This window comes from Xenopus tropicalis, chromosome 4 (genome assembly GCF_000004195.4).
Source record: "Xenopus tropicalis strain Nigerian chromosome 4, UCB_Xtro_10.0, whole genome shotgun sequence".
NCBI classification, from domain to species: Eukaryota; Metazoa; Chordata; class Amphibia; order Anura; family Pipidae; genus Xenopus; species Xenopus tropicalis.
The window spans coordinates 112,230,978-112,250,978 of record NC_030680.2 but is presented as its reverse complement, the minus strand read 5'-3'; the positions used below and the strand labels follow the sequence as shown (position 1 = coordinate 112,250,978).

The 20,001-nt window shown below is 38.6% G+C and overlaps 1 protein-coding gene across 1 annotated transcript; it reads left to right on the top strand.

Moving 5' to 3' along the window:
* The first annotated feature begins 5,468 nt into the window (after positions 1–5,468).
* On the top strand, positions 5,469–18,597 carry f13b. Its single transcript, XM_031901046.1, has 11 exons — positions 5,469–5,563; positions 6,353–6,553; positions 7,243–7,428; positions 10,078–10,254; positions 11,433–11,609; positions 12,191–12,370; positions 14,016–14,201; positions 14,569–14,751; positions 16,503–16,700; positions 17,683–17,862; positions 18,099–18,597. Exons 1-11 carry the CDS (start codon positions 5,506–5,508, stop codon positions 18,311–18,313), a joined length of 1,941 nt encoding a protein of 646 aa, XP_031756906.1. The 5' UTR covers positions 5,469–5,505; the 3' UTR covers positions 18,314–18,597.
* Positions 18,598–20,001: the final 1,404 nt, after the last annotated feature.

Sequence of the window (20,001 nt, the reverse complement as noted above, 5' to 3'; positions counted from 1 at the left end):
CTCCCACCGGCCAGCAGCGTTTCTCTCCCTCCAGCAGCCATTCCATCAGTCTGCCTCTCCTCCCACCGGCCATCCCTTCAGCGTGTCTTCAGCAGGGCAATCCCTGCACTTCCTGGTTACAGCCGGATGTCCTGTAAAGAGGAGAGATGTCAGGGGCGCGCACACACTGAGGGACTAGTCGCCATATCGCCATTCTTCAAAACTGTATCCATACCATGGTGAGGAGATTTACTTGGGATTTTTTTGCCAAATAGAAGGTAAATAAATACAATGCAGCTGGACATGGGTATTAGTTAGAGGGAGTAGTTTTTATTTTTTTAATAAAAATTTTTACTGTTACTGTTCCTTTAAGATTCGAAGGGATATATCCAATAGATGCAAGTTGCTGGCTGCTCTAATTGCAAACTGATTGTACTTTGATTTAATGCAACCCGTGCAACCCTTCTAGCTGGATTTTCTAGAACTGTAACTATTTTTGATAACTATATTTTATCTAGATAATTCCAATCTTAAAACATTGTTGTGCTACTGGATCTGTTGTGCCAGATACTGTTGATTCTTACAGTATATAATCATTTCTATACTATAGCAGTATATTAAAGGGAATGTAATGCTGCACTGCTCAACCAAACTTTACTCATTGTTGTTGGACTACAAATCCTAGAATAATGTAACATGTAATGAAGGTTGAGGCATGGTGGGAGCTGTAGTCCAGCAACATCAGGGTTGTATTCTTAAAGCAATACTGCATAATTAAACTTTTCCTCAATCTCCACAGCCAGCAACTGCTTTAAAATTCAAACAATCCAATAATGAGAATCCTAGATGGTGTGTGTAAATATGGCTCTACGTTCTTTGTTCGGTTGGAGTTGGGAGCATTAAGCACAGTTTCCCAGCACTGAAGAAGCCTGTCCCTTTATCCCCATGTCTAATTATAGTGTCATATAATGAAAAATGATAGAATTTTATCTGTATGTAAGATATGAGCAAGATGCCTGACATCTTGCCTCTCATTGGTCAGTTCTTCTTTTAATGAAGTTTTTATCTGTAGAATTCTCATTGGTGAATTTATCTGCATCTATAATTATTATTATTGGCAACTTCTATAGCAAAATTAGGGGATGCAGTGGGACAGCATCATGGCTGAGTTTACAATCCCTTCAAAAGTGTTATTTAAAATCTGTTGTACCTCTGTTATTTATCATAGACTTCTTTTTGCAGCAACAGATCTTGCCTGCTTTCTATCTGACTGTTATAACTTTAGTTAATCTATATTTAATTGTGCTCAGCTTTCTTCTATTAAATACATATGTAAGTTAAATACAGGTATGGGACCCATTACACAGAATGCTCGGGATCTGGGGTTTTCCAGATAAGGGGTCTTTCCGTAATTTAGATCTTCATACCTTAAGTATACTAAAAAAATCAATAAAACATTATTTAAACTAAATAGGGTTGTTTTGCATCCCATAAGGATTAATTATATCTTAGTTGGGATCAAGTACAAAGTACTCTTTTATCAGAAAAAGGTAATCAATTTAAAAAATCTGAATTATTTGATTAAATTGGAGTCTATGGGAGACAGGCTTTCTGTAATTCGGAGCTTTCTGGATAAGGGGTCCAATACCTGTATTACATATTTAGAAAAACAACAGAGGTAGAAAACATTTCATTTGGAAGCCCATGAGGAATTTCTTTCTGGACAGAAAATCCAAGATGCAGATGTCTCTAGTTGGCTTTGCTACAGTGACAGTTACTAGTTAAGATTGCAGAGCAGACCACTTTGACCCTAGAATGAGTTAAGCTGTTATTATAAGGATTATGTTTACTTCTTAAAGGAGAAGGAAAGTCATTTTGGCATTTTACTGCCAATAGATTAGCTACAGTAGTGCCACCTAGAACGCTATATTTATTCTGCAGAAAGCTTTACTATACCTGAGTAAAGAGCTCTAAAATCTCCCTCAGTTTGTTTGAGATAGCAGCTGCCATTTTAGCTTTGTTTCCTGCTGGTAGCTCAGATCACGTCAGACCTGATGGGGGGGGGGGGGGGAGCAGGAGAAGGATGAGAGAAGAGAGCTGAGCAGACTCCGGCCTGGGAATGAAGGATTTTTCTGAGAGAGGAAGTCTGATACCAAAGTACGTGTGCATAAAAAAGGAAAAGAAATCCTGTGTTTCTTTTGAGAAAGGATGCAGTGCAGTGTTTCTGTGAGTGCTTATGGCTGTATTTACATAGACCTTTCTGATAAAGCTTACTTAGATTTTACCTTTTCCTTTAATTAGTAGTATCCACATGGGTGTGATTTATTTGCATATTTTTGCAAATGTGTAGTCACAACACCTATCCGTTAAGGGGATTCACCATCACCTAGGGAGTGCAATCCTCAATGCCTATCTTGCCTCTGTAATGGCTTCATCATAAGAAGGCTCTGTCTTAATGTTTTGCTATGTCCTGTGCTTTAATATTGTCTCAAATGAAAGGAACCCCTTACCGACAGACATGTTCTTATGGGTTATGGAGCGTTTAACTGTGAAGCAATAAAACACTGTGATATCTATACATTGGGGTCATTTTATTATGGATGCAATGTTTGTTTTGTCAGTATTCCAGATAGTAAAATAAAGTAAAATAAATCATCTCAGTTCAATCATATTGTTTAGCTGCAGGAAGTTTGGAAAGTTATATATATATATATATATTGTATATACAATACACCAATAAAGCTTATATTGTATCTGTAGCAAGCACTGTAAATAAGTCATAAAATGTAATTTCTTTGCATTGAAATCAATACAATGTAAAATTTCAAGAAAACAGTTTGTTTGCTTCCAATAACTGTGAGAAATGATACTACTTACCGTATGTGTAATGAAATGTACAGTTAACTAATAAAATACACTTTGGGGGAATTCTTACTACTGTGACCACAATTTTGCAGGTTATTAGCCTTACTCTACCAGGAGCTTAGCAACAACCACCTTCAAGGACAAGTTAAACCATGAATTTTATGTTTTATATAAAAGAGGTTTTTTTATCCAAGAAAGACATTTGACCCCTGGGTATCATTTAACTCTTCACAGCTTATCTGTTACCTACCAATTAGAAAAGAACCTCGCACTCCAGTATATCCAGGGTGCACAGTGTATATATAATTTGAAATAAAGTATATTGTGTTAAAGACACAAAAGAAGAGACTGGCACACCTATTTTTATATGATAAAATGTAACTTTTATTCTTAATCTTGTAAAATAAAATATCGCTAAAAAAGAAGAAAAGATAAGGAAAATTTTAAAATGATGGATTCACACCTTGAAAATATTTTCAATTCTAGCTGATACACTCCCTGATACTATTACTTAAAAAGTATCTTTATTATCATAGTTGACTTATGCTAGCAGCAAATGTAGCAACTATTGTTACAGTATAATTTATCTGCGCAGTGTATCATGTATAACTTTGTGCTGTGAGAAGGATCGTGGCTCTAGCTGACCCGTAGGTATGTTTGTCTTTCAGATTAATAAAATAATCATAAGTAGATCTAATATGGCCTTATCTATACGCATTTGCTGTACAGATGTAATAAAGTTTGTTTAATCACTATTCAGGTGTTTTTGTCTTTTTTGTCTGTGTTTTTTTCATTTACAAACTGACAGTCATGTGTGCACTGTTTATTGTATAACGAGGCAAGGTAAGTATCATTAAGGTTCATAAGCGAATACACTGATTACTTAATTAATTCTGTTAAAGACTCTAATCATACAGCAATGTAAATAGTTATTTGCTGCTGTGGTTTTTTGAACTATGTAGTTTACTTGCTACCAAGCCTTTAAATTTATCATCTGTAGATAGCAAAGTAATAAAGCAGTAGAACAATATGTGGGATGATAAAATGTCACCAAGAATTTTAGGGGGGGTTGGCCCTATATGTGGCCCAGACTGGAAAGGGGTGTTTGTACTGTGTTCAGCATATGAAAGCAGAGTGAGGCCACTAGCTATGTAGCTATGTTCACCTTTGAGGCCACTAACAATCTAAATAGTCATAGTATAGTTCTGTATTGAGACAGACGGGTGCACCTGGACCATGCTCAGGCCTTGCTCCAGTTATACTAATTACAAATAATATTGGGTAGGGTATAACTGTATTAGCTGTAGTGCACTAACAAGGTCTGTCATCCCCTCATGTATCTGATGTTGTCTGCTAACCTGGTTGCCATAAAAAGCCAAATATAGTCAAGACAGACTGGCCAATCAGTCAACGAAATAACAGAACAAGGTTATTTACTTCTACAATGCTTCCTGGTACAGTTAGAAGAATTGTAATTGTAATTTCTTCCAGAAATTATCTAGAAGTAAGAAAAAATCCGAGTTCTCTAAAAATTGCTTAGTAAATGTGCCCCTATATCTTGCTCAGTACCATTGCCTTTTCACCACCAAACACATCATCAGTGTAACCTAAGTACATAAACAAAGAAAATCCATAATAGAATAATGTTTTACTGTTCATACTGGGCTATATACCGACAAAAATTCTATTTACCCAAATTCACCAACCAGTCTTCAGAATCCAGTTGCTAACCAAAGATTATGAATGTATCCTTCAGAAAGCAGTCACAGACAAATAGTTATTGTTCGAAAACCCTTTGAAAAACACAAACATATTTTGATCAGGGATACTCTCATGAGCCTTATGTAAATGTATAATGCCTTACAAGAATGCAGCAGGGTTATGGCTTAATTTTTGAGGCAGGGCTGCTATTAAGACTCATGGGGCCTTGTATTTATACCTGGTGACAACCCTGATCTGCCTAATCCTGTATTTAATCCACCCCAACATCTTTAGTGAAGTCCCCCACCTTTCATGGCAGTCCAGACTCCCCACTTGGAATGAACCCCTGACAGAACTCCTGCCTCTCCCTTAATGGTGGCCCTGGGTATCAGGGACATATATTATTGGAATAATTCAAAAGCACTGGCACACAGAGCTACAAACAGGGCAAGCTTTATTGTGGAGGTGCAACGTTTCAGGGCAAAATAACCCCTTTATCGAGCATGCCCCGAAACGTTGCACCTCCGCAATAACAATTTGCAAGGGCTTGCCCTGTTTGTAGCTCTGAGTGCCAGTGCTTTTCAATTATTGTATTGTTTGGGAGGATGCCAATCCCTCCAGCCTTGTGCACCGAGCTTTTCTAATTTGGATACTACATAAATAATTGGAAGCATGGCCATCTGAACTGGGATTATAACTGAATACTCCAGTTATGGCAATAGCAGAAGCAACCACTTCTGCTCCCAGGTTATATATAGAACTAAAGGGTAGGTATTCCACTACAATATCGTCTTTTCTTTGGAGCATGAATAGATTTTTAAAGAGACAGTGCTAGAAACTGTTAATACAACAATTACATTGTCAATCATTAACAACCCTTCCAAATGGCAGAGGTGATTCAACTCTTCAAATCTGTGGAATGTTTCAGGGCAGAAGAGAAAAACAGAAGAGAGAAAAACCATGAGCGTGTACAAATTCTGCATTTTCCTGCTTTGCCCTTGGTTTTGCTTTGCACAAGGTAAGGTTATATATGCTGAAATATCAGTTATGTAACTAATGCCAAGAATATTTTTACTCAAATAGTCGAGGATATAATGATATACACACTCAGTCAGTATCAAGTGGAATACTGCAGTGAAGGCAATGATTTCCAGAGAAAAATCCAGAAGGTCTCATATTTAGTCTATGAAAGCTGTCATTATAGATTAACTAGTCCCAAATATAATTGTTATGATGATAAGAAAAGTAACTAGATCAACTAGTCCCAGGTATATTTGTTATGATGATAAGAAAAGTAACAGGATATTAGGAACACTGGTTCCTCTGTAACCAAATCACTCTGACCAAGTCAGATGCTTTGTAAGCAGAGAAAGGGGCACGCTGGTTTTTATACAATGAGAGGTGTAGTTAGACTATAGGTGATCTTAAGAGACTGGTATACAGGTATAGGTTTCTGGAAACCTGTTATCCAGAACCACTGAATTATGGGAAGGCTATCTTACATAGTCAGGTTAAGAAAATAATTCTAATTTTTAAAAATGATTTTCTTTTTCTCTGTAATAATAAAGAAATACCTTAAATCTTTTTGAAACCAAACTTATGTCCTACCTCTGTAGCATTTGCTCAATGCCAGACACTATGTTGGTACTAAACCATTGTGAATGGCTACAATCAAAACCCTTGTATTTATGTCTGTAAGTTGATGAATTGTTTGTTTAAATTTGAAAGTCTGCTTAATTAATGAAATTGAAAAGCTATAGCAGATGATTCTTTATATCTATAGTAGCTAACGTCAGTCTCATTTCAGAGAATGGCTGCGATCTGCCTGTTGTGGAAAATGGAAAGATAGCACAGTACTATTATGTTTTCAAAAAGTTTTATTTCCCAATGAAAGAAGGGAAGAAGCTTTCACTGTCTTGTACAGCTGGATACACAACTCAGTCTGGAAAGCAAGAAGAACAAATAACTTGCAAAGGAAAAGGTTGGGAACCTGCCCCCTTCTGTTTCAGTAAGTATAGTGATCTTTATAATATAAAGGCATATGCACTCTTGTAACTCTTGTGCACTTATATTGTTCCAGTGCACGTTGCACTGGCCCCTGTTTTACCATAATGGGACATAGGCAGGAAAGAGTTACACAAAAGATGCAGAGCTTTGTTGCAAGTCTCTGCTGGCAGAATAAACTAATGCTTTGTCTGGCTAGCAACAGATTGATATGACACAAATAAGCTAGATATTGTGCTTTTATTAGCATACAGGGCTAATTGTAAGGCATGGCAGAAATGGCATTTGCCTGGGACCCTCAGCTTTATAAAAATTGTACTTATTAAAAGCATTAATTAACCATTTATGACAGGCTTGTCAAAATTGCAGTTTGGACCTTTGGAAGTCCCAACATCCTAATCATAACAAAAAAGGGATAGAGCTTTGACAGCTCTGATTTACAGTCTTTTTCCCAAGGTGGGCCATATTCTGCCCCTATTCCAGGACTTTCACCCTGTATACATACTCAAGGAAACACATCTGCTTATAGCGTTACAAGGACAAAAAAAATTGTGATTAGAACCTGCAACCTGCAGGCCTCCTTGTTTTTTGGACTACATATTCCAGTATAATACTGACAAATACTGTAGAAAAGTATTTTATAACCTGGGATCTAGTGCAAACACTGAAATGACCCATTCTCTTTCTTGTCAGAGAAGTGTATTAAACCCTCCTTAAATCATGGGAATGTATGTAACCCAAAAGAGTCCTATAAGTTCCAGGAAACAGCCCATTACAGTTGCTCAGAAGGATATGTGACTGTTAGTGGAAATCAAACTGAGGAAATTCAGTGTTTAACTGATGGATGGTCTTCTCAGCCAGAATGTCATCAAATATCTGGTATGTATACTGCTAGGCTTATGTATTAGTTATCTATTTATATTAGTGACTGTACAAGGTTAGTTGCAGCCCAAAAGCCTAAGAGCAAAAGCAAACCAGCATTCTCCAGTTTTACCTAGAGCTCAAGTACTGATACTAATCAATTTATTGGTCAAATATTTTTTTACCCATGTATTGTATAAAGATAGCTTAAACATATAATAAATATATGCAGACAAAGGAATCTTTTTGTGAAGTACAGTCTTAATGGGAGTGCCTTTTTGGCTATAGGCTCTTAAAATGGTGATGGTAAAAAACACCTTCAAATTAATTTTTAATATGAATTAGACAGATATATTACAAGACAGTTTGAAATACGTCGTAACTGTTTCTAGTTTGAGTTGCAGAACAAAAAATGTAATTATTTCAAAACAACAAAGGGGAGAATTAAAACTTAAAAAAAGTTCAGTGTAACTCAGTGTCAGATCAGTTCTATGCTCTTCTGTTTTGTTTGGTTTCACCCAGTCTTCATTTCACACCTTTTGTATGTGCCCCATTAGGGGGGATCATTAGCATAATAATGGGGATCAGCAGCCAGGCCCTGATTTGTGGCAAGGCCACAAAGGCCTGGGCCTAGGGTGGCACAAATTTAAGGGCGGCATGCCGCCCCGCCGCAACAAAATTTGTAAGTTTGGCTCCCTTACATAGCAATGGGGACCTCTCCCCACCGCTCCGTATCGGAATTTAAATGTTTGCGCGCTTGCGGCCGGGGGGTGTTCTGCGTTCGCACATGCACACACAGGCTGGGGCTGACTTAGGGGCGACCAACGGGAGTGGCCTAGGGGTGCCGGCAAGACAAATCCAGCACTGTCCCAGCCTATTGTCAGGGGACAAGTTTTAATGAATATATTGTATAAATCTTTATTTAAAGAAAAGTAAAGCCTCCCAGGCAAATGTTTAGTTTTTGCAGCAGTGTCCACTCGGTAATTACTTCACTGACACTTGCTCCAATTTATCTGTGCCCCCATAACATGTCCAGAACTACAGAGCTGCTTGACAGCATTCCCCTCCCCCACCTTTAGCTGTGTTCCTTCTGTTTCCAGCAGCCATCTTGTTGATCAGCAAGGAGCACATTCACACGGGCAGATGGGCTTCAGAACGTTCTGGATAACGGGTTTCCAGATAAGGGATCCCATACCTGTACTAAGTTTTTGACACATACAAGTCAGAAATCTCCATAAAACTATACGCATTTGGTATCGGCACATTTGAAAAATATGCAGATTTCTAGATCAGTCATATTTTTACATATATATCAAGACATTTTTGTGAAATATATCCCAATTTCTGTAAATCCAAATTGGAAATGTCCCTAAAGTGAAATGACAAATGGCAAATTAAATGCAAAATCCTGTTGGGTTTGATGGCACAGACAGATTTACTAAGAGCTTAAAGGAGAATGCAAGTCAAAATGTAAAAAGCATACTGCCCAATAGTCCTCCTATTGTTTAGTAAAAACGCCACACTTTTGGCTCACCTAATCAAATATTTACTCAGTCACACTTACTTCACATTTTCTAGAACAGGCAGCCATCTCTAAAAAGGTATTCTCCCTTCCTTTCCCTCCTTGCTTCATACTGCACATGTGTTTCATTCCCTCCCCCCCTACCCTCTGGCAGATCCGCTTCTGATTGGCTGGTGGGCATGTGTAGCTCAGAACAGGAGACAGGATCAAGTTACACACATGCTCAGAGAATAGGAAGGCTGCCGCTGGCACCTACAGGAAGGGGAGAGAGATTTCAGTGATGTCACTGTAGGCTTCACACTGCTGTAGGCTGCCAGCACCATATCTCAGAGAAGCAAGCAGGGATCTGGGAATTTAGATATGCAGTAAGTACTTAAAAAGAATGCCTTTAGACTTACTTTTAATTTATATTAACCTTTCATTGTCCTTTAAGACAAATTCATAGAAATTGTCTGTAAAATGACATCTGAAAGACTAAATCTGAAAACTGTGGGACAGATTTATCAAAATGTGAGTTTAGAGCTTTATACATAATTCACCCATGTTCTATTCATTCCTATGGGATTTTTAGAATTGTATTTATCAAATTGTGAACTCTAGCTTTCACCTACTGATAAATACACTTCTAAAAATCCCATAGGAATAAAGAAAACATGGGTGAGTTTTTATGTATTAAGCTCTAAATTTACATTTCTATAAATCTGCCCCTGTGTGTTTAAAAGACAAATTCACAAAAGTGGACATAGAGGTCTTTGAATTAGGCAGAAATTTCGACAAATCTATCTCCACTTATATTTTGTCTCAATATCACCACTTCTGTGAATTCCCCCAATGGATTTGAATTGCAACAGCTATCTGGTTGCTAAGATATATTTACCCTAGCACCAAAATAGCAATTTGGAAGTCAGAATGAAGGATCAACAGTGTAGGGCCAGAAAAGAGATAAGCAATTAAAAATAAGAATACCAATAAAATTAGATTCTCACAATAAATAATGACAACTAGTTTAAAAGTTGCCTAGAATAGGTCAATCTATAACATACCAAAAGTTATAAAAAGATTAATATCTCCTTTAAATATTGTTTGCATGTGACAATGGGATATGGCGATATAGAAGACTGTGTATTGCTTTTCCAATTGTTTAGATGGTTGTGAAGCTCCTCAACTGCCTAATGGACATTACACCACAACAAAGAAGGTTTTTCATGTAAAAGAAACACTGCAGTACCAATGTGATGAAGGCTATGGAACTCCAAGTGGCAGGACTGCAGATGTGTCGGAATGCCTCCTCAGAGGATGGTCTTCAGTACCACAATGCACAAGTGAGTCCATTTTTCATTTTTATTATTCAAGAAAACATATGACAATAAATAAAGGAATATGTCTTGTCACAAAATAGTCATTTCCCATTTCAGTTACACAATGCACAACTACTACATAAAACATTTACAAAGGACTTGGTAAAACACAGCAGATGGTAAAAAACATACAGTAACAATATAAAAGGAGAAATAAACTAAATTCTTTGAAATACTTTATATCCTTTGAATACTCCAATTTAATGGTACTTTACTTGCCTAGGTAAAAGAACTTGACCGTTTGTATAACAAACAACCGCAACAATCCAATAACTGCGCAACACCATTAGCGCTGCCAGCTGCCATCCTAGCCCGGAACCACCTACTCCTCAACACAATCACTTCCTCATACACCTCCTTACCTCTTAGGTGCCAGGTGTGCCAACCACCAATCAACGTGCAACCATTGGTTCCCGGACTCAACCACCAATACCAACTCACCTGTATAGGGAGGGAGGGTTGGGTTTTCCTGTACTGCCTAAGGTGGAACAGAAAGCGGGAAATTTCACTCTGCCTATTAATATCCCCTGCCTGCCACATTCGAAAGAACCAATCCCCTGCTAACTGGGAGTGGCTTCCCCTATGGCTCTGTCATGCCCCTTGGTTCCCTACACTTTTGCTAAGGGTCACTGGTCACTTCCTTCGAAGCTTTTTTTGCTTAGAATGTTACCATGGTATGCTATGACCCCGATAATGCAAGGCACCACAAATAGCTAAAATTGACTGAGCTGTCGATTTAAAACTTATGAGAAAACCTTATTCACTGTTACAGGTAGCAAAGGAGAAGACAATGACCAAGAAAAGAATAAATGAGACAATCATGAACATGCCATTATGAAGCCTGTAGACCCAAACAGCAGACAGAATATTCATACCAGCAGGGCCACATTTACTGTATAGGCATGTGAGGGTCCATGACTAGGGGGCAGCATTATGGGGGGGAGGGGCAGCACTCCGGTGCCTATATAGTAAATAAAAAAGCTGCTGAATGCAGGCAGTGATGTATTCATTGAGGCAGCTACAAGTCTCTAAAACAGAGCTCTCTCACTTTTGGGTTTGAAATCTCGATCCATTTGTAGCTATGGTAGTAGTTATATTGTGTCTTTTATTTTCTCTTGCTTGTATACCTTTCAATTTTACAGAACAAAGCTGTAAAGAGTTGCAATCTGTGCAAAATGGTGGCTTTTATCCTGTGAAGGCAATGTATGTGGATAGAGATGTGGTACAGTTCTTCTGCACAGAAGGCTATATACTGAGAGGCTCAGAATTAATACAGTGTTATTCCTTTGGCTGGTACCCTGAACCCGCTTCCTGTGAAGGTAATTTTTCTACCTAAAATAATTTCATTATAAGCTTATTTAAAAAAAAACAAAATACCAAGAACTAGAATGAATGTATTTTTTTTATAAAAAAAAATGAAAAAGGAAAAAGAAGGTGGAAAAACCTAAGATCTAAAACCAAAAAATGAGAGGTGAAGAAGCATGGAAAAGAGGAGCTCGAAAGGGGTAAGCCGGGGTTTAATGTAAAGTTAAATAAAGTAAAAATAAAATAACAAGTAATGTGTATTGATAGGGGTGCCTTGGTGAAAAGCATTTGGATGGATGCAATTTTGTGGGGTGCTATTTGTGTAGCCATAGCGAATGTCACGAGAAATTATGGGCAGAGCAGAAGCTGGAAAGGAGATAGCAGTGTGGGTAACAGCAATAGAAAGGGTTGTATAGTGAATAATGGACTACTTTTAGCACTTTTACTTAAATCAAAAGACTGAAGGAGGTCAGTGACCATATAGACTACGGGGCCCATTTATAAAAGCACAATTTTGTTTTTCAGAAGAAATTTTTTTTTTTTCTTATTTTTAGCACATTGTTACACTATGATTATAATTCTTTATTAACAACAGAGAAAAACAATAAGTGCCCTCCTCCACCCAGACCTGCGCACATCATCCTGCTCACAGATCCAGCTGTACGTCGCAATGGGGACAGTGCTCGTTATGAGTGTGACCATAATTATATGTTAACTGGCTCTGAGGAGATCCACTGTGAGAATGGTCGTTGGACATCTCCTCCTAGTTGTGTTGGTAAGTACTGTACCCCATCCTGAACAAGTAGTACAGACTGAATTATATGCAATAATAGGCTTTCACTCCTACTATACATGTAACAGAAGTTCATTTAAAGGGATTCTCTCGTGATTTTTATAGTGTAATTTTTATTTCTAACTTACACTGTTTACATAGCAAATAATTCACTCTACCATTTAAAATGTTATTCTTAAACCAACAAATGTATTTTTTTAGTTTTAATATTGGTGTGTAGGCAGCCATCTCAGTGCATTGTGCCTGAGTCTTCAGAAGGAGCCAGCACTACACATTAGAACTACTTTCAAGTAACCTATTGTTTCTCCTACTCCCCTGTAACTGGAGTCCCAAGCCGGACTTGGATTTCTTACAATTAAGTGCTATTCTGATACCTACTGGGAGCTACTATCTTGCTCCATTGTTCTGCTGATTGGCTGCTGGGGGGAATGGGAGGGGGGTGATATAATTCCAATGTACAGCTCAGCAGTAAAGTGTGACTGAAGTTCATCAGAGCACAGATCACATGGCTGTGGTACCCTGGGAAATGAAGAATATGGCTAGCCCCATGTGAAATTTCAAAATTAAATATTAAAATATCTGTTTTGAAAAATGGATTTTAATGCAGGATTCTGCTGGAGAAGCTCTAGTAACTGATGCATTTTGAAAAAAAAACTGTTTTCCCATGGCAGCATTCCTTTAATGTTAGATAATATAGAAAAATATAATTCTGAAGTGATTCCTAAGAGATAGGCTTACATAGAGGTACCGCATCCCTATAGACATGAAACCTCTCACCTGGGGTCTGCTGATGCAGGCTTGAACCTTTTTATCCCCCTATCTGGCACGCTCCAGGCCCACCGCTTAACACTTCAGATAGATGTATTTTTCACACATAGTGGCCCCACATTTACTGACCTTATGCTGAGCTACCAAAACTCAGTGGGTTGTAAAGGGGGCCAAACAAAGTTTATTGCCAAGTCTCCATATTTAGATAAGAGAACAAGTTGGTTCAAGAGTACAGCCATCTAAAGTACTACTATCAAATCAGATTTCTCTTTTAAGTTTCCCCTTGAATTGTTTGCCTTGCTCTTCTACTTTTTTCCAGCTTTCTGATGGTGGTGACTTTGCCCGGTGGCCAATATAACATTGCTCTCTGAGGCTAAAAATGTATTCATTTTACTTATTATTACTTATTTTTCTTTTCAGAATTTCTCCTATTCATCTTCCAATCTCTTATTCATACCACTGCCTGGTTGCTAGGCTAAATTGTAACCTAGCAATGAGATAGGTGCTGAAATTCCAAACTGAAGTGCTTCTAAACAAAAGCTAAATTATTAAAAAAAACACCAAAAGTTCACATTGAAGATCAGTTGCAAATTGTCTCAAAATACTGCCTGGGGACCTGTTACCCTAAGAAATAATTCTAAATCATTTTCTATTGTGTTAGTACAGGAATATAAACTTTACTTACACATAAATTATATATTATACTAAAATTATATGAAACCTGTAACCTTCAGTCTTGGAACTCACAATCACAGCAAACACATAAAACAAATGCTGAACATTTATAAATGAAATTATATTTATATTTTGTTTTATGAGACTAAATTTGATTTACAAGATTTTGCTTTGCTTCTTGCAGAACTGAAAGAAAAAATTAAATGTGTGCCACCACCTTATGTAGAAAATGGAAAAATGATGCAGCTATCAGAGGTTTACTACAGCGGTGACAGGGTTAACTTCCAGTGTGCAGAAGGATTCGAGATACAGGGATCAAGTGAAATTATCTGCAAACTGGGCAAATGGCCAGAAGCTCCTAAATGCAAAGGTATGGGAAATACCACCTCAGACAGCTTGAGAGATAGTGTAGTGAGACAGCTAATGTGGAGTACAAGTTGGCATAGATTATTGCAAATGTTATTACAGATATAGGATTCATTATCCAGAAAGCTGAAAATTACAGCTAAGTCATCTCCCATAGATTCCTTTTTAATCAATTCATATATTTAAAAATGATTTCCTTTTTCTCTGTAATAATAAAACAGTACCTTGTACTTGAGCCCATCTAAGATATAATTAATCCTTATTGGTGCTATTGGGTTTATTTAATGTTTAAATGATTTTTTAGTAGCCATAAGATATGGTGATCCAAATTAAGGAAAGACCTTCTTATGTTTTGGTTTCCCTTGGTGCAGCCAAGAGTGACTTGTGTCAGATGCCTCCACCACTCACAAATGGGGAACTTATTGCCCTTCCTTCTCTCAGCTACAAAAATGGTGAAGTGGTGCAATACAGGTGTAAAAGCTATCATCTTATGGAAGGACCTAAAACTGTAAACTGCACACATGGAAAATGGACTGAGCTACCAACATGTTTAGGTGAGTCTAGATTATTATACAGTCATCTTAGGAAGTTGTAGCACTATGTGAACTTGATCCTTCCAATCAACACAACTTTACACCAGAACCTCCATCACACTAGGGGGCACATTTACTAATCCACTAACGCTCCAAAGGCGTCCGAATGCATTTTTTTCGTAATGATCTGTATTTTGCAATTTTTTCGTAAATTGTCGCGACTTTTTCATAGCCGTTATGACTTTTTCGTAAATTGTCGCAACTTTTTCGTAGCTGTCGCACCGAGTACGAAAGTTTCGGATTCATTCAAGCTTCAGTATCGTGACTTTCCTTGGGCCAGGTTGGAGCTGCAGAGTGCCATTGAGCAATATGGGAGACTTTCCTTGGGCCGGGTTGGAGCTGCAGAGTGCCATTGAGCCCTATGGGAGACTTTCCTTGGGCCAGATTGGAGCTGCAGAGTGCCATTGAGCCCTATGGGAGACTTTCCTTGGGCCGGGTTGGAGCTGCAGAGTACCATTGAGCCCTATGGGAGACTTTCCTTGGGCCAGGTTGGAGCTGCAGAGTGCCATTGAGCCCTATGGGAGACTTTCCTTGGGCTGGGTTGGAGCTGCAGAGTACCATTGAGCCCTATGGGAGACTTTCCTTGGGCCAGGTTGGAGCTGCAGAGTGCCATTGAGTCCTATGGGAGGCTTCCAAAATCATGCAAAGTCTGAAAGGTTTGCCCGCCGTTTATGAGCGCTCAATACGAAAAAGTCGCAACAATATACGAGCAAATCGTAACGGCTACGAAAAAGTCGCGACAATTGTGCAAGCCGTAATGGTTACAAAAAAGTTGCGACAATTTACGAAAAAGTCATAACGGCTACGAAAAGATCGCAAAAAATACGAAAAAGTCACAAAATGTTCGTTTTCCAATCCAAATTTTTTCCATTCGGATTCGTGGATTAGTAAATGTGCCCCTAGAAGTAGAGTCAATGAGAAATAACTCAAATGAAGCAGTTTTCCTTTAAAAATTTAAAATGTATTGGTTTCAACCCTTTCACTATTAGGAGTTAAGGTGGCCATACACGGGCCGATAAAAGCTGCAAATGGACCAAGCCAGCAGCTTATGTCAAAGGGCTGTTTATAGGGCCCTTTGACAGGCCTACCCCAGGGTCGTATTGGCCAACTGGTGTAACGGGAGAAATGCTCCACCGGCCCGAGCACACCAGCAGGCTGCATGGTAGAGAGCTAGAGTGCTGTGCCGGTATTTATGGGGAGTGGTGGGCCCTTTGATCGGTTTTCCAGTGGGCTTTGCATCCCCAGTCTGAAACTGGCTAAAAATCAAGCAGGTTTGATTTTATCGCTTGGTGATGTGGTCCTTGAATCGACAGCCTCCATAGTGGCAATTATGATTCAATCATTTGCCCGAGGGCTAAACGATCAGATCAACCTGATATTGCCCACCAGTATTGTAAGAAGGCAATATAAAGGTGGCCATACACTGGCCAAATGAGCGGATCTTTTCGCAATATGCCCACTTTGATTCCTCAGGACAAAGGTGTCTTTCCATCCATTTTAGGGCAATGAGCATGAACTCTAAAACAGCACAGAACAAGCATTTGTCTCACCGTGCAAACCTGTATTCCAGTAAACAACTGTGGACTACTTCCTCTACAATATTGTTCACATTATTTCTTATATACCTAAGCATTACAATATATTCTGTATAGTACGTATCATGTATGTTAACTTTTATTATGTATAACCCAGGACCAATTAATCCATTACAGAGCCATGCACTGTGAGTGTTGACCAGATGAAACAAAAGAATCTTGAACTTAAATGGAGTTTTGAGATTGATACTTACTTTCTTCATGGGGATATGATGGAATTTGTATGTAAAGATGATTTTGATATGTCAGAACATTCTGAGCTAAAGGGACTCTGTCAAAGGGGAAATATTATATATCCAACTTGCAGCAGAAAAGGTAATATCAGAAATACTGAAGCAATTAAATATAATGGTTTCATTATGCTGGATTTATATCAGAGCTAATCATGTATATATTTTCATTTACAATAACAATCCATTAAACCATGCTTAATCCAAGAAGTAGTTTTAACTCACAAGGTATTTATTGATATATATATATAACAAAAATGTAGAATGTTGTTCATCTTCACAGGTAAGCAAACAAAGCTTCCTATTACCTATTCATAGTTCATAAAATAGATCCCTTTCGTGCTTACATATCAATCACCATTTAATTCTCAGTCTATTGAGTCCATCACTGATACAAAAGCTAACTTACTACCAGGCGTTAAGAAGGTAAACTTACAGCCTTGTGCTTGATCCTTCTCCCCTGAAAATACAAAAATGTAGACATTTATTTACAATATTTATAAAATAAAGTAAAACTTATTGTTTCATTTCGACCTCTTGGTGGAACCAATCAACTCTGGACGATTTGAGAATGACATAGTGAATTTTACTCCACCAGAAGCATCTACTTTAGGTAATAGGTAGTAGCAATCTTTAGGGAGGGAAGATTTACCTTACCGTTACTGACTAGGACAGAGGCCAGGGGTAAAAGCATTAGAGGGCATTAACTAATGCTGCCAGCAACAGGCAGTAGCAGGTGACATTTATGTTTTTACAGATGTTATTTCAGCAGTCACCCCAAAAATTATCAAATGTGCCATTGCCCTAAGAAGTGCCCCCTAAAAAACATGCTTGGTATGTTGTGGTAAAAGAAACCAATCTATTGGTGAGCCAAAGTACTCACCAGTAGGGATGGGCGAAATAGCTGTATTTTTTTGAATGTCATACTGAGTATAAATTATGTCAGAGAAAAAAACAAGCACCCAAGTAACTTAGTGGGATGGTGCTGCAAAGACCAAAACCTTCCATCACTAATTTTATAGTCATTTTACTAAGATTTTACAGGAAAATATATTCTATGTTTGCAGATAAACTGAAGACCTGTGGTCCACCTCCTCTTGTTCAAAATGGCAGAGTGCTTGCACCTCGGGAATACTACGAGTCAGGTTCTTCGGCTGTGTACATGTGCTCAGAGCATCACTTCTTGAATGGTTCCAACACTGTGCAATGCTCAGATGGACATTGGGACCATCCACCAACGTGCATAAGTAAATTCCTATCTCGTACAAAAATCTGGGTTTACCTCGAAAATACCCACTTATATTACCTTTATTCAATGTGCATTTCTTAAGCATACAGCTTCCATCTTGCTGCTGATACGAGTTATTAGACATATATTTATAAATACAATAAACTCAATTATTTGTTGGATGAATGTTTAGAAACCAATCCTTAGTTACAGGCATCTATTTTTCTAATAATTTCTCCTTTGTTCCATTATCAGGTCCGTGTGTCTTATCCAAAGAAGAGATGGAGAGAAACCAGATACGTTTAAGATGGAGTTTTGATAACAAGGATTACTTTTTCCATGGAGAGTACATTGAGTTTTTATGCAAAGATGGGCATGAGAACACCCACCCTACCATATTGTTTTCGCTTAGGGCTCAGTGCAGCAAGGGGCAGATTGAATATCCAAACTGTGTGCCGAGGGCCAGGTAGCTTTTATTGAGTATTGTGCCCACTGGTGTTGAAATTCTACATCAGGGGTGTCGAACTCAATCAGAGAAGGGGCCAAAATCTAAAATCCAGCCTAAATCGCGGGCCGAATGGTTTAATGAACAGTCATAAACTGACAACGTTAACCAGAAATGGGAATTTAAAATGAGTGGAACAATCTTTTCCTTAACAGTGCTGTTAACAACCAACCAACAGATAGCAGATTCTGATTTTTATGCCTGCACTTTATGCCAGGAACTGGCAGCTTCTGCTGTGTATTTTTTAGCACACCCTCTCCTGTGTACTTTTTAGCACACGCTCTCCTGTGTACTTTTTAGCACACGCTCTCCTTTGTATTTTTTAGCACACCCTCTCCTGTGTACTTTTTAGCACACGCTCTCCTTTGTATTTTTTAGCACACCCTCTCCTTTGTATTTTTTAGCACACCCTCTCCTGTGTACTTTTTAGCACACGCTCTCCTTTGTATTTTTTAGCTGCCAAGCTCTTTAGCACTCGCCTCCTGAATCTACTGTGGCTTGTGATCTCGCCGGCCGTACTTGCTATCTATTGCGCATGCGCATAGAATCTATGCGCATGCGTAATAGATAGCAAGTACTGCCGGCTATGCCAAAGAATGATTCTACTATGGCTGGCCGTACTTGCTATCTAATACGCATGCGCATAGATTCTATGCGCATGCGTAATAGATAGCAAGTACGGCCGGCTATGCCATAGATGATTCTACTATGGCTGGCCGTACTTGCTATCTAATACGCATGCGCATAGATTCTATGCGCATGCGTAATAGATAGCAAGTACGGCCGGCGAGATCGGTGCGGGCCACATTGCAAGGCCTGGCGGGCCGGATTTGGCCCGCGGGCCTTGTGTTTGACACCTGTGTTCTACATGAACACACAGTAATCCATGCACAGCCCATTTATAAAACAGAACACTATTGGCCAGTGTCTTAACTGAAGTTGTATAAACTATAAAATTGTTTAATTAGTGTAGTTACTTCTTTTAGACTGCAAGCCCTAATAAGCAGGGTTCTCGTTACCTCCTGTATCAGTCGGCATTTGTATGTACTTTGTATGTCTGTTGTATTCATCCTACTGCTGTATAGCTCTGCAGTATATTTTGGTGCTATATGACTGTCTCTTAATAGTAACAATGCTATATGATACTTCTTTCCACACCCAGCAGACACACCCAACGCTACTGAGTAACCTTTAATTGTCTTCCTAATTTGGCCCTCCTACTATTCTTCTGGGCTGTACTACATACATAGTGCATACCCCAGAGCAGGGATCCCCAACCTTTTATACCCATGATCCACATTTAAATGTAAAAAGTGTTGGAGAGCAACACAAGCATTAAAAAGGTTACTGGGGGTGCAAATAAGAGCTATAATTGGCTACTTAATAGTCCCTATGTGGATGGCAGCCTACAGAAGGCTCTGTTTGGCATTATACTTGGTTTTTAAGGAACCAAAACTTGCCTCCTTACCAGAAATTAAAAAATGAGCACCTGCTTTGAGGCCATGGGGAGCAACATCTAAGGGGTTGGTGAGCAACATGTTGCTCACGAGTCACTGGTTGGGGAACACTGCCCCAGAGTATAGCATAACAGAATACTGCTCCATCCAGCTGAAAGGACATGTTAGAGAATCCTGGAAGCTAAGTAAGGGTTGC

Excerpts from the sequence above, each read along its gene's own strand:
- f13b (XM_031901046.1), top strand. The coding sequence starts at position 5,506 with ATGAGCGTGTACAAATTCTGCATTTTCCTGCTTTGCCCTTGGTTTTGC. Across the intron at positions 14,202-14,568 it reads AGAAGCTCCTAAATGCAAAG|CCAAGAGTGACTTGTGTCAG; the intron begins GTATGGGAAATA and ends CCCTTGGTGCAG. Across the intron at positions 17,863-18,098 it reads CCATCCACCAACGTGCATAA|GTCCGTGTGTCTTATCCAAA; the intron begins GTAAATTCCTAT and ends TTCCATTATCAG.